This window comes from Vespula pensylvanica, chromosome 11 (assembly GCF_014466175.1).
Source record: "Vespula pensylvanica isolate Volc-1 chromosome 11, ASM1446617v1, whole genome shotgun sequence".
NCBI classification, from domain to species: Eukaryota; Metazoa; Arthropoda; class Insecta; order Hymenoptera; family Vespidae; genus Vespula; species Vespula pensylvanica.
Genome location: NC_057695.1, coordinates 92,482 through 107,444, shown reverse-complemented (window position 1 = coordinate 107,444; position 14,963 = coordinate 92,482). Strand labels below are relative to the sequence as shown.

Genomic DNA, 14,963 nt, shown 5'->3' with positions numbered 1-14,963 from the left:
ATATATACATATATAGATACATGCATACATTGTATTCCTCTTGCTGCTCGCCATTTTCTTCTTTTCCTATAAGATTGCATTATCTTTATACTTTCCTTTCGACAGTACGACGCAACAGTTTTCGGTGGTTATGGCGGTGGTGGAGAATACGAGGTCCAACTTGGTTTTGGCTGGTCCAATGGTCTCGTCATGATCCTCCTCGACAAATATGGTAGTACCTTGACCGCGGTAAACAAATTCGCGACTGATAAAGTTGAGCACAGTAGTGCGCAACCCCAAGTTGTTGTATCGACTGCTGGTCAAGTGATGACTGGTATTCTTGCCCTCATCATCTCGTTAGCGGCAGGATTTATAGGGTGAGGTGAGTGAGCGACTTCAGTCGAAATATATTTTGTACAAAGAAATATATGTACAAAGAAAAAAGAACAAAACGTCCCTATACCACAATTTCTTTTTTCTCTTTCTCTTGTAAGCGATATTATTAAAAAATTTCTCTTTTCTTATTTTTGTTTCAGATATCAATGTGGTTTTAATCAACTAGGAGAATATTTGTGGACAAAGAAAAGCATAAAAAAAAAAAGAAAAGAAAAAAAATAGACACAAAGTATTTATGATTAGTATGAAAATTATATTATAATAGGGAAATGTCAGTAGGTATATATATATATGTGTCTGTGTTGTGTGTGTGTGTTGCCACTTGATATTTTCGATTTGGAGATCGAAAATGGCGATCGATACTTTATCGATACGAACGTACAAAATGGTGGACGATCTGAGTAAGGATGACAAACTTTTTCGTCGTTTTTGTTCTTATTCTTTCTCCGTTTATTATTATTATTTTTTTATTTTGATTTTTGTTTTTGTTCCATATAAGTCGTTGTCTTTCCGTAAAAAGTAATAATGGCTTTGCATTTAATTAATTCGCTCGTCTTTTCTTCGTGAAGAAAGAGAGTGTATAAATATTAATCTATGAATAATCCAAATATATCTTTCTTTTTTTTTTTTTCACCGTATGAAAATCATAGTTAATAGAATATTATGAAAGTAATATGTATACACACGCACACGCACAATAGTATTTTTTTTTTTTTATACATCAATATACTTAATCGTTGCATATTTCTAATATGTAGTTTAGGTACTCTGTGATTACGAGGAACTTTTCGCTGGTCGAAAAATCATGTTCCAAGAAAATGATTCCTTCCTTGCACGATCTATGATATATTATTATCGTCTCTATGCCTTTTAAACAGTAATGAAAAAAAGAAAAACTATTTTTTTTCTTTTTCTCTTTTCCTTCCAAGAATTCATTCCATCGAATTCTTGCACGTCGATTGACAGTTTCAGACAGTATTCAATACTTTTATTGTGGTTTATTTTGGTATTATTACAATATGTTTATCAGTAATATATTCTGTATAAAATGAAGTAAAATGAAAAAAAAAGGATGATAGAACAATAGACATTTATAAATGTCTTGCAGAAAATGTAATTTTTAGAAAGAGAGAGAAACGTACACATCGAAAGTTAAAGCAGAGATATCTCATCATGAATTATCTTGTTAATAAAAAAGAAGAGTGGAAAAATAAAAATTTGTTAATTTTAAAGGTATAGGAAAACAAAATGTATGTATCCGAATATGCTGTATATAGCATATATATATACACATGTACATATATATGTATATATGTATTTGTGTGTGTGTGTATATATATATATATATATATATATAAATTTTAATGTTACGAAAGAGTAAAAAAGAAAGAAAAAAGTACGCAAAGGATAAATTTATCTAATCAGAAGAGCATGCCTTAAGATAATTTGTTCCTCATGCAAATGGCAAAAATTACAAGTAATTGGGTAATGTTCTGTCGTATGTTATCTGAGGTACAAGGAATTACGAGTGATAAAAAAAAGAAGATAAAGTAATGCTCGAGAACGATCATTTTCAACTCGACTAAGATCGACTATATATATATATATATATACACGCATGTACATATATTTTGTTTTATTTTTTTTTTTTTCTCGTAACATCAAAATAATTTTTATCTTAATTCTACTACAGTATTAAAAATTTCCATAACCCTATTCCCTCCCCCGCTCATTATTGATATGATCGTAATGATGAAATAACGTTTATGGGAAATATATATTTTATGCATGAATTATGAATGAATTTTGGCAATATTAATCCCGTATTATTATTATATAATGACCAATAAAAAAAATATAAAAATAAAATTTAATAAATGGTAAAATAAATTAAAAGTGCATGTTACGAGAAAATGAAATATTATAATAATTAAATATATATATATATAATTCATTTGTTTAGATATTATTAACATTGGAAACGACATTTTTTCCTACGCGTTTTTTGTTGTTTGTTGGTTTGTTTGTTTGTTTGTTTGTTTGTTTGTTTTTTTTGCTATTAAATTAGACCATTTTCGATTAAAACATGCATCTCGTCCAAATTTCATACCCACTATAAACCACCATATCCAAATTTCTTGGTCAATGATATTTAATAAATTAAAAAACAAAAATTAATAATAATAAAGTCATAATAATAATAATAATAATAATAATAATAATAATAATAATAATAATAAATAAACTAAGAAAAAAATATACATAACCATTTATGGAATCCTTTTTATAATATTTCCTATCCTGCACAAGTGCATGAATAATCCTATTAATTTTTTTAATTTGATATTTAAAGAAAGAAAGGGTTAACATTATTAATAATCCGTTAAGAAATCTTAAATAAATTAATTGTTTGCACGCGAAAGAAAATTAATATTAAGCTGATTTATAAGTAATGTTAAAAATGAGTTTCAATTATTGTTGGCGTTGATTACTTTCGGAAACTGGTAAGTCTATTTGTTACTAATTCAATTTATTTAAATAACAAAATGTTACTTTTTTGATCGTTTTATTTTTTATAATAATAATAATAATAATAATAATAATAATATCAATGCCTATTTTGCAATACAAACTCCATATTGGTAATATTAGAGTCAAACGAGATCCGCCATTTTATTATTCGTTTAATCAAGAAAATAATGGTACGATGGGTTAGGTAAACAAAATTATTATTCTTGACTAGATAATCTTTTAATACTCGTTCACACGTACGGCGGACGTACGTACTTTATTTTGTGTGTGTGTATATCTATAATATATGTATATATATATATCACGAAAAAACACTAGTCAAGGTCAAGGTTACTTGCAAGAACCGTGCGCGTAGGTGTATTAAATAAAATAAAAAAAAAAAAAAAGAAAAAACGGACGTTTCCACATACTTATTAATATCCTTGAAAACGTAGTAAAATTCTGATTACATTAATTTTCCTATAGAGGGAACTACTATATCATATCCTTGAATATTTTGGTTTCTCTTCGTTTCTAGGACGTTAATACTTATTTCGTAATACTGCAATAAATATATAATGAACGTTATCATGTCTCTAGTATCTAGTAACATAACAGTTTACTCGTTGACTCATAAAAATTTCGTTGGCTCGTAAACCCCGCGAAAATTTAAAAAGCAACTTATTCTGGTATACGGGTAAAATATTACTATTTAACAATAAAAAAGAAAAAGCAAACAAACAAACAAAAAACTTTTCTAGAAAATATTCACAAGCACAGTAACTACTGTGTTTTATTTTCTTTGAATAAGTACGATGAACTCGTAAGAACAAAATATCATTACGATCAATAATGCTCTATTTTGTTATTTTTCAATTGCTAGAAAAATAAAAAAAAGAAAGTGGAAGGGAAAGAAAAAGAAATTTCCCAGAAACATTGAACGATCTCTGCTTAAATATTTTCGATGATCATCCAAAAAGATTCTCTCTCTTTTATGCTAGGCAATAATGATTTCGTTTTAATCTAAATTTTTGTATTGTATTGTTTTTTTTTTTTTTTCAGAATGGTAATGTACAAACGTAGACAGTACAACGTACCAGGGCCGTCAACATTGGGTAGCAGAAAAAAATATGGGCCTCCCGATAATAACGTTTATCGGAAAAGAATCGCTTATACGGAATTGAAAGATATGAATAATGATTGACGAACCTGATTGTTTAGAACTCGGCTGGCTTTATCATCATTAGAAAAGAGTTATTAGACAAAAAAAAGATTGATATACGTCATACATAGTACGTCGTTTAAGGGGAATTAAAAGAAAATGCTCTTATATAGGTATAAAAAATATAGTGAGAGAGAGAGAGAGAAAATGTGAAGAAGAAGAAGAAGAAGATGAAGAAAAAAAGTGGCCTCAGGGACGTGATTCAAACAAAACTGTTGAGTGTGTTAGACAAAGAAAGAAAGAGAGAGAGAGAAAAAGATTGGAAGAGCGGGAGTTAAACCTGGTTTAACAAAATAAAAAAAAAATGGATGAGATTAGACGACGTAAAATATATCTATATAAAAAGAAGTTCAGGTGTGATGGATCTTCGATACCGTCCAACGTGTCTTCCTATAATGACTAATAATAATTGAAAATTCAATTTTAAAATGGCCGCAGGCGGCTTTCGAAGACACGTCTAAAAAGGTCTCGGAGTCCTTCATTCGTCGTCGTCGTCGTCATCGATCGTTAAAATCCTTTGATTCTTCTCCTATTCATTATCCGCCATTTTGACGGGACGCCTACAATGAAGAATCAAGATGGAGAACAAGATGGAGTATGTATCGAATGAAAATATTTGATGAATGGGACGAGTTGGAATAGACAAAAAAGTGAAAAATTAAAGGGAAGGGGTAGGTATATACCTACGTGTGTATATGCGTGTATGTCTGTGTATATCTGTGGATGGTTGGATGTATATGTGTGCGTGTAAGATAAGAGAGAAAAGCGCGAAATAAAGTTCGTGGACTACCTTGTTCCTAAGTAGAATGTTTCCGTTTGAGATGTCGTTGTTTGCATCTTTCATAAGATGAAAGAGATTCACAAACAACGATGCCAAAGGACGATTTTCGAAATTGTGTGTCTACGACGTATATAGTGATGTTTTTTGTTTTCGGAATGTGTGTGTGTGTGTGTGTGTGTGAGAGAGAGAGAGAGTGGAGAAAGAGAGAGAGAGAGAGAGAGAACACTAAACCAAAGTCGACTAGTTCGCCGAGGTTTAAATAAAAAATGAAATCTTTTTTTTATAGGCCGGAGTTAAAAGATTTTCAAGCTACGAGTATTTCTTCTCAATTTTCTCTGTGGGGTTTTTGGTTTCTTTTTTCTTTTTTTTCTCTCTTTTTTTTTGGTTTAATAAGAAACTTCTGCACGCACTCACACACGCGTACAAACGGCATTCTACGAATTTATATCTATTATTTATTATTCACACGAAGACGTCATCATTTGTTGCTTGATTTACTCTAATTATTACCATTATTTCTTTTTCCTTTTTTTTCGTGATTATCGTTATTTGAGAATAATTTTCTGACCTCCATTTTGTTCTATTTTTTATTTTTTTTATTTATTTATTTATTTTTTTCTTTTTTTATCTTTTTCTTTGATTCTTACGAACGACGAATGACGATAGTCGATCGTAAATAGGGGATGGTTAAAAAAACTTTGAATAAAAACGAAATATCTCCAGTGTTTAGTAGTATGCGTGAATGTATGTGTGTGTTTGTGTGTGTATGTGCCCGTACGTGACGACGTACGCACATGCGTGTATACGTAAAAAGATAAATAGGTGAGTGCGTTTGTACTTTTATTGACGTCATTTCACATAAGCTCGTCCATCCCAAGAAACACTCTGGTTTTAATATTATTATTAGTACTAGCATTATTACTATTATTATTATTATTATATATAATTATTACTATTATGTTATTATTATATTATTTAGCACATATATCTCGTCGTGTCAAAATGTCGTACAAAACACGAACAATAATCACATTCGTCCAATATGGCGGTAGCAGGATTTGTTCTTTAATTTTTTGTTAAAGACATGCGATATATACGAGCGCAGGATAGATAAAAATATACATATTATACGTTTTTAATCGAAAGAAAAATGTCGTGTAAAAGAGATTCGTTGTTAGCTTTTTGTTTTGATTTCTACATAAAAATTGTGTATCTCGGTGATAATAATTCGTAGACAGTGATGGAAATAGTATTTCGACGATTTTATTAAGTTTTCTACTAGTATGTAAATACACGAAATTATTTACCCTTCTTTCTTTATTTTATATCTTATTTTATTTTATTTCAATGGGAAAAACAGTTTGATTGATAGAATTAATAACTTAAAGAAGGAGTTTTTAGCTTCGATAATTCGTACTGTAATAAAATAAAATAAAAAAAAATTTAAAAAAGTAAAGAAATAAAAAAAAATATAAAAAACAAAAATGAATAATCAAATTCTAGCGCCATTTTATTTTGCGCTCTTTCTAGCTTTAATTGAAAAGCAAAAAAAAAGAAAATAGAGAGATTAGATTCTTCGAACGCTTTCGAAATTAGATCTATTTTATATGTATGCATGTATGTATGTACATATATATATATATATGCACATATGTATATAATTATATTAATGATCGATCGATTTTTTTAATAATTATCTATCATAATTATTTATGCTATTTCCATCACAACATGAGGATCGATCGATTGATTCTTGGAATTATAAATGTTGTAAATCCTGTGATGAAATAATGCGAATGACGATTTTTTTTTATAAATTTGGACAAGCTATGATATTGTTTTTTCATTCAATCAAGTGTAAAGTTTCGTCGATTTTTCTTCTTTTTCCTTATATAAGCAACAATCAATCATTAAAAAAAAACGAAATGAAAACAAAAAAAGGAGATTCTATGATTTTATCAGAATAATTAATGAATGTAATTGATATAAATTTATTTATAGAAAAAGATGAATGATTAAATCGAATATTTTCAAAAAAAGAAATAACAATAATTCGTGTAATAAAATAAATGAAATCAGATTGTAACTGGCTAATATGTGTGTGTGTATATACACACATACACATACGATTTTTATATATATATATATATAAATCGTATATTGTATTAATGGAACTGTGTAAATCTATATTACTGACGTATACAAAAGAAAAAAGATAATATGTACGAGTCGGACAATCGCCATTACGATGTCGATTTTTCGCGGGATTTTTTTGTCTTTTTAAAAATAGTCTATGTATGTGTACGTAAAATGCTCTTAGATAAATTATTCACGAGAATGTTGTATTTTTACGAATATTTTTATAAGCGTGCGTGTTTTCACCCAACATCCAGATATTTTGAAAAGAAAACAAAATATAATTTCGTTGGCTGGGAAGGGTTTCTTCTTTCTATTCGACGGTTGGCAAGAGGGCCAATAGGAAGCGAGGAAAAAAGAGAGGGTGTAAAAAAAACTCAAGGATATTCGTCGAACGATTAAAAAGTTATTAAAAAAATGAAATTAAGAATTGACCAAGCTTCGTTTTTCTTCTTTTTTTTTATTGTTATTAATAAATCTTATTATCGATCTTGATCGAAGATTTGGCTTATCTTCTTGAAAATCTATGTTCCTCGAATAAAAAAATCGGCCATGGTGCTGCCTTTATGTAAATAAAACATTATCAATTGGATGAAAATTTGTTAACTTTTTTTTCTTTAAATTAAAATACACCACAAATTCATATATATTCGAACACATAAGAGAGAGAAAGAGAAAGAGAGAGAAAGAAACAAGGTAAGTAATAAATTGCATTGGATAAAAAAACAAAAAATGGCGTCTTATTGATTCTTAAGAATTATTTATATTTATTCACAGTACTACGTAACAACAAGGGAAAAAAAGAGATAGAAGATGGAGATAGATAGAAAGAAGGGAGAAAGAGAAAGAGAAAGAGAAAAATACTGAATCAAATGGATGCATCTCCATATTTGGTATACGATTATTCGATTAGAATTCACGTTGAGATTAGAGCATCCATTTGTGACAATACAATTATATAATACTTATCGTTGTTAAGAAGAGAAAACAAAGATATTGTATATATTCTTTGAATTCGATTAATCGAACTTTCAATTTTACTCTTTGCAAATACATAATATATATATATATATATATATATATATATATATATATATATATTGCCAAAAAGTAAATTTGATATTTTTAAAGCGCGTAAAAATCGGCACGAATTTATTTATATCGTTTAAAATTTTCATACGGCGCGTATGTGATATTATTTTCTGTAAGATGAAATACTTAGAAAAATATAAATCCAAGTTTTTGTAGCAGATCTTACAAATCTTGCCTTTGTAATATACGAAGCATTAGATTAAACAGTCGTTAATAATATTTGTGCTCTCCTTTTGTCATTTAAATATGGATTATCTCGGTGATTATTTTATTTTTCATGTGTGCGTTATTAGCTTGGAAATATAATAATATATTGGATTAAAAGTAAAGAAGAATGTGTGAGTGATGTATCTATAATTTAAAAAAAAAAGAAAAAAAAGAAATAAAAATAAAATAATAGGAATAATAATTTGTATTGTTAACACTCATCACAATCTTCTTTCTTTTCTATTTTCGATTTCATTTGAATAAAAATCATTAAATCTCAAATAGATCGGCTTGTAAACAATGATTTTTAAGTTTCTTAATTTTTCTAATTCAATAATAATCCAAAGTAATTGAGTAATTACAACAAAATTTTTGATTGATCCATCATCAGTTTTCTCTTCGTTAAAATTTCTTCTTTTTTTGAATAATACTTTGAAAAGACATATTATTATCAAATTTATGTTAAATTCAGTAAAATAATACAAATCGAGTAATATGTGTATATATACATATACACACACGCAGAGTGTCACTTTCAAAACGAATAATTTCACATAGATATCGAGACATAGTAATACTTTTCCTTTTCCTTCTTCGATTAAATAAGTATGACGTTAAAAGAATATTCGCTGGACGTACATACATATACTATACATACATACATACATACATACTTATATACGAATAACGTTCAATAAGCAACGCGTTTATCAATTACGAATAGAAATAAACTTGTGTGTTACTTATTAATCATTACGACGACCACAGTGTAAAAATGAAGAGGGAAGACAATCCACAAAGACATATATATATATATATGTAAATATATATATATGTATATATATATATATATCAGTACATTGGTGCACAGATGATACATATTCGACTTCTCATCTATATATCCTCATGATAAAATTACACCTTCAAATATCATAAATATTGAATCTTCCTAATTCGTATAAATCTATAATAAATATCTATCACAAAGATTGACCTAGTATAGGTGACTTTCAAAGAGTTTATGATTCTTTCTCACAACGAAGTCATCATACAAAGTGTGTGGGTGTATGTGTGTTGTGTATGTGTAACCATAATCTCATGCAAGTAATAGCAGAGTATGAATTTTTTTAAAACTTAAATATTTACAATACATGTCTCTTTTCATCACTGCTAATTTACTTGCATCCTTATAACCACGATGATAATGACCAGCTATTTTGATAATTATACGTATAATAATGTATTACACGTACGTGCAAATCAATACTATCCTTTCATAAAGTCATCATCATATTATTACACTGACATTCTATATAAGATGACACATACCAATAGCATTATACAGGAGTTTCAAGTATTAAAAATACTTTTTCTGTTGCATATTGACAGGTTTCTTTTCATTTCATTTGCCTTTTAATAGGTTTTCTTCGGTATTATTTTTCATGATTATTTGTCTCTCCCGACTCGTATTAGATCTAACGATGATCTTCCTGTGTAAAAGGCTTTATAATTATTAGAGGCTTTTGCTATAATTGTCCGTACACAAAGAAACTTGATTCTTGATGCTTATACAGCACAGCCCTTTTCTGAATGAACATATCGTTCATGATTTGTATAACGTATAAGTGGATCAACAACGTTCACTGCCGCAGTTTCTTCTTCGTTGTTGACCGAACAAGTTACCATTTCTTCTGAAATATTAAAGATGACAATTGTTACTTGACGGATTAATAATCGATTTAATTAAAATAACAAATTAATTTAAATTTTACTAACCAGGCAAACAAAATTGTAATTGATCGTTACTGGGATTGGTACTATCACCAGTACCACTATCTTTACTATGTTGCGAACTTGTATCCAAATACATATGAGTTTGATTTTCTGGTGCTGTTGATATTACTGTTGTCGGTGATTGTTGCGTGTTAGCATTACGAGCGTTATTTAAACGTCTTCTCGTTTGATAAATAATTACTACCCAAACTACTGATGTACCAACGGCACAGCATACTACTGTGATTATTATTAATCCCAATATATTATCTTCATTTACGATAGACGTTGGAGCTGATAAAGAAATCAACGAATTAATCTTATTCATTGACTTGTTCAATGAATCAAATTAGTCTTGTCCTAATTATTGCTATTATTTATTTATTTTTTTTCTCCACAAGACTTACCAGGATTTACTGTAAGATGAGATGCACCGACAACACTGCCCAATGAATTACTCATTTCACATTCGTAACTTCCTGCATCGTTACTCATAGTATTAACTATTATTAATAACTGATTTTCTGCCGTAAAGAAATGTCGTTCGGTTACTTGCAATGGACTACCATTTTTACGCCACATTAATTTTGGACGTGGTGAACCACTTGCCATGCATTCCAATACGATCGAACCACCTATCATTATTTCTTTATTCTCCATCGGTTTTACAAATGATGGTACCTCTGTAAATAGATCATTGATACGTTTAAAATGATTAGTGCTGATCAATGATGAAACTCTTTTTTTTTTTTTTTTTCCAATTACATGCATTCACCCAATGAAACTCACCCAATATAGTAAGGGTCGCATTTGCTACAATAAGTCCAGCTAGGTTTTGAGCGGTGCAAGAATAAACACCACTATCAGCCATTTTTACATCTACGATAAAAAGTACATCGTCCGTAGGCATCATATGCATTCTTCTTTCTCTTGCCGCTGGAAAATCATTTCCCCCATCTTTTTGCCAAGCTATCTGTGGAGTCGGTTGTCCTTCGGCTGAACATTCAAGACGTGCTGTACTTCCAGCAGTTACTCGAATATCACGAGGAATTTTTGAAAATGATGGATATACTGCAAATGTCATATAACATTGATGTTTACTGATCTTTGTGAATCTGCTAATTAATATCAATGTATTTTAACTTACTTAGGACACTTAGTTTGGCTTTAGCAGAATATGTAGTTCCGTAGGAATTAGTGACCATACATTGATACTTTCCAGCATTAGCATGAGTCACGTTAATAAGTTGCAAAACAGAGGATGCATTTGTTACACCACCTTCCAACGTGCTGATGTCTGTTTGTAAATTAGGATTATCTAATTCCACGTTATCTCGTTTCCAAGTGAATTTTAATGGTGCATCAGCCGTACTTGTTGCACGACATACAAGAGTCACGTTGTCACCTTTCACACGTTTTTGATCTGTAGGTTCTTCTATTATTCTTGGCTTTGGATATTCATCTGAAGATAAGTATTATTGTAAAAGAAATAAAAAAAAAAAAAAAGAAGTAGAGTAATTTTTATCTACATTGTTATACTAGCACTAACCACATGTGAAATTTGTATGGTGTAATTGAGCCAATGGTTTATCTTGTAACCAATGTGGATAGCCACAATGAGCTTCTGTATCTTCGAATCTATGTGATCCTATCCACGTGCTAAACCATTGTAATCCACAATCACAGACCAATGATCCTGTAAGATCGATAAAAATTATGGTTTCAGATCGATCATAAAAATATATAGTTCAAATTAAGTCGAAATTTTTCTCACTTGAATTTAATTTCAATTTCTTTAAATCTGGCATTGTATTAAATGCATTTTCTTGAATACTAGTTATATTGTTCCCACTCAAATCAAGTTCAGTAACACGACTTAAACCAATAAAAGCATTTCTGTTAACAGATTTGATTTTATTATGTGCCAATCCTAACTTCCATAAATTACTGAGTGGACCAAAAGCTCCATTAATGTCTTCTACCATGTAGGATATTTTGTTGGAATTAAGATCTCTGTAATTCAGAAATAAATTAAATAATAACTACGAGTTAGAAATATTTAATTGAAAAATTAGGCATTTTTAAGCAGTTAGATATACGTACAAAACTTGTAATTTTGGGGTAGAGTTGAAAGCCCCATCTGATATATATGTAATTTGATTGTGATCCATTTTTAATCTTTCTAATTTATCTAAATGATCAAACGTGTCTCGTTCTATAGAAATTAACATATTATATGATAAATCCCTGAAAGAAAACACAGAATCGATTAATTTCTTTTAATGTCGTTATAATTTGTAAAAATGGTAAAATATATATATATTTTTACTAACAATTCAGTGATTTCTCCACAATTATCCCACGCTTGCGATTCGATCATTTTTATATGGTTATGGGATAAAGTCAATTTTTTCAAATGTTCTAATCCGAACAAACCACCTTTCTTCACAGTGGTTAACATATTGAAATCAAGTTGAAGAAGAATAAGATTTTTAAGAGGCCAAAATGCGCCATCGTTCAAGGTGCTTATTTTATTTCTTTTCAAACGTAATTCTTCCAAATTTGTTAAACCTGTTAGACTTAATACTTGCATTTGTTGCAGCTCATTTCTATTCAATTCTCTGTTACATAAATTTTATGTTTATTTATGTGACATGGACAGATATACTACAATGATATAAAAGAATTACAATAGGTATGAACTTACAATATTCTCAATTTTCCAAGATTACTGAAAAGTGCTGTAGAGAGACTTTGCACGGATGATATATCCATTAATTGTGCAAGATGATTTTTATTTAAACGAAGTTCTTCTAATGAAGTCAAATTATCTAAGCTACCATTTTCAATAACATATATTCGATTCATATTTAAATTTCTGAAAAAAATATTTATATCTTAATGTAAAGTATTAATAAAATTTTATATTATATCAATTTGATAATAAATGGAAAGGCACGTACAAATGCACGATTCTATTAGGTGCAAGAAACGAGCCACGTCGTAAAACAGTTATTTTATTCAAACTCAAGTCCAAAGTTTGAAGCTCTGACAAGATAGCTAAAGCACTTCCATTAATTGTAGAAATTTCATTGTGCGATCTGTAATGAAATATTAAATATTGAGTTTTACAGAAACATAAACAAAAAAATATTAATTAAATCAATTGGCACATTGAATAGAAACATATGATACATACAAACTGAGATGTGTTAAATTTTTAACAAAAGAAAGATTAGGTATTCGTGTCAATTGATTTTTATTCACTTTCAATCCTTTCAGTTGTGCGGTATCCGATAAACCAATAGTAAAGTTATCTCCTAATTTATTAGCGCTCATATCCCTGTAAAATTATTTTGTTATTAATTAATTATCATATTTATATATACACACACACATATATATACAGACACATAATAGTATAGTAATATTGGTATTCTATCAATTTATAAATAAAACTTACAGTTCTTTGAGTTCTGTTAAATGTAATAATGAATCAAACTTCAAGTTGCTTATATTATTATCTTTTAGACTTCTGAAAATAAAGAAAACCGATACCATTTAAAGAACATTGCTATTACATAAAAATAATTTAGAAAACTTACGAGTACGTTTATATCTATGTCATGTCTTTCTTTTCTAAGAAGAATGATATCCTTAAACGCTTACTATTAGAAGCTAAAACTGGTTAGCCTTCAAGCATAAAACTTTATATGGTAACAGTAAAATCAAACTAGCTAGCAAGAATACAAATGACACAAATGTATTTGCAATAGTCTATGTTATACAGTTAACTATTTAGTTTATAATGTTACATAATACTTTTTTTAAAACTAATTATAAAGTTCAATATACAATTCTGATATCAAAGTTAAAATTCAACTAATTAATAATAAGTACACTAAACATATTATTATATAAATAAACTATCAAAAAATATGAAACTCTTTTCCTTTCTTCGAATATATATTTTATATCGAAACAATCACAAATCTTAATGCAGTAGCGATAATAGCGTGATATCGATATCAGAAGAAACTCGATATATATATATATATATACACACACACACATATATATATATATATTCGATAATTATCATTAGAAATTGATAAAAAAAAAAAAAGGAAAAAAAAAAATACGAAAGAAACAAAGCAAAAACAAAATAAAATCAACAACAAACGAACGATTGTTTACTCACAAATTTTCGGTCCATGGTGGTAAGCCGCTAGGTGCTTCGATCAATTGCAAATTATTACATATCACAACGTTTCCTATGCAACCACATTCGACAGGACACTTATTACTTTTCTCATTTGATATCATTGGCCGATCGGCCATCATCAAGTTCAACGGTAAAAGAATCCATAGGACGAATAATTTCACGATGATCGAATCGTTTCTTTTCGATCGTAGCCGACATTGAACGAGAGAAATCTTTTCAATCTCCGACATTATACTTTTATCGTATCAATTTTCACACTTTTTTATTTTTCTTTTTATTTTTCAATCGAATATTGATGGATATAAGCGATTAGCGCCATAACGATAAGTAAACTCAACGCCACTCCTTTCCAAGGGAATTACCATAATAACGAAAAAGTCAAATATCCACATTCAATCGATTCAAAACAAACTTCGTCGACATTCGGATTCATACATCATGATGACGCCTACGACGACTACGACGACGACGACGACGACGACGACGATGACGATCAGAGAGAGAGACAGACGAGTATAATCCAACGTTGCCAGATAATTTAGATGAAAAATTATCGAGTTCGTTAGGAGGAGGCGGAGACGCCGAGAGAATGTTTCTTTTTTTATCCTTTTTTTATTCCACGCACATTTCAGACCCGACGA

At 29.2% G+C, this 14,963-nt stretch overlaps 2 protein-coding genes across 14 annotated transcripts in view; one reads left to right on the top strand and one right to left on the bottom strand.

The window, feature by feature from the left end:
- LOC122633142 (trehalase) overlaps window positions 1-6,321 on the top strand; it is a 37,551-nt gene extending 31,230 nt beyond the window's left edge. For 11 of the 12 annotated variants that reach the window (XM_043820701.1, XM_043820700.1, XM_043820711.1 and 8 more), the window contains 2 exons: window positions 106-356; window positions 3,949-6,321. In XM_043820701.1, coding sequence (XP_043676636.1) covers window positions 106-356; window positions 3,949-4,090 — 393 coding nt within the window. In that variant the 3' untranslated portion in view covers window positions 4,091-6,321. Of the gene's footprint in view, window positions 1-105; window positions 362-515; window positions 1,608-3,948 lie in introns of those variants that run through there. The other variant, XM_043820709.1, reaches the window with a different exon arrangement.
- Window positions 6,322-8,763: 2,442 nt separating this feature from the next.
- On the bottom strand, window positions 8,764-14,951 carry LOC122633141 (leucine-rich repeats and immunoglobulin-like domains protein 3). 2 transcript variants are annotated; one of them, XM_043820698.1, is made up of 14 exons: window positions 14,299-14,951; window positions 13,561-13,632; window positions 13,297-13,440; window positions 13,061-13,198; window positions 12,805-12,975; window positions 12,431-12,718; window positions 12,201-12,344; window positions 11,872-12,110; window positions 11,647-11,793; window positions 11,245-11,559; window positions 10,887-11,168; window positions 10,505-10,780; window positions 10,101-10,391; window positions 8,764-10,012 (listed from the first exon to the last, which is right to left on the bottom strand). In XM_043820698.1, the coding sequence occupies exons 1-14, from the start codon at window positions 14,550-14,552 to the stop codon at window positions 9,891-9,893; spliced, it is 2,883 nt and encodes a 960-aa protein (XP_043676633.1). In that variant the 5' UTR covers window positions 14,553-14,951; the 3' UTR covers window positions 8,764-9,890. The 2 variants fall into 2 exon arrangements, with proteins under 2 accessions (XP_043676633.1, XP_043676632.1); XM_043820697.1 differs by having other exon boundaries at window positions 8,764-10,015; window positions 14,299-14,950.
- Between the last annotated feature and the right edge of the window lie 12 nt (window positions 14,952-14,963).

Excerpts from the sequence above, each read along its gene's own strand:
- LOC122633141 (XM_043820697.1), bottom strand. The coding sequence starts at position 14,552 with ATGTCGGAGATTGAAAAGATTTCTCTCGTTCAATGTCGGCTACGATCG. Across the intron at positions 11,169-11,244 it reads AGCCAAACTAAGTGTCCTAA|TATATCCATCATTTTCAAAA; the intron begins GTAAGTTAAAAT and ends TGACATTTGCAG. Across the intron at positions 10,016-10,100 it reads ATTACAATTTTGTTTGCCTG|AAGAAATGGTAACTTGTTCG; the intron begins GTTAGTAAAATT and ends TTAATATTTCAG.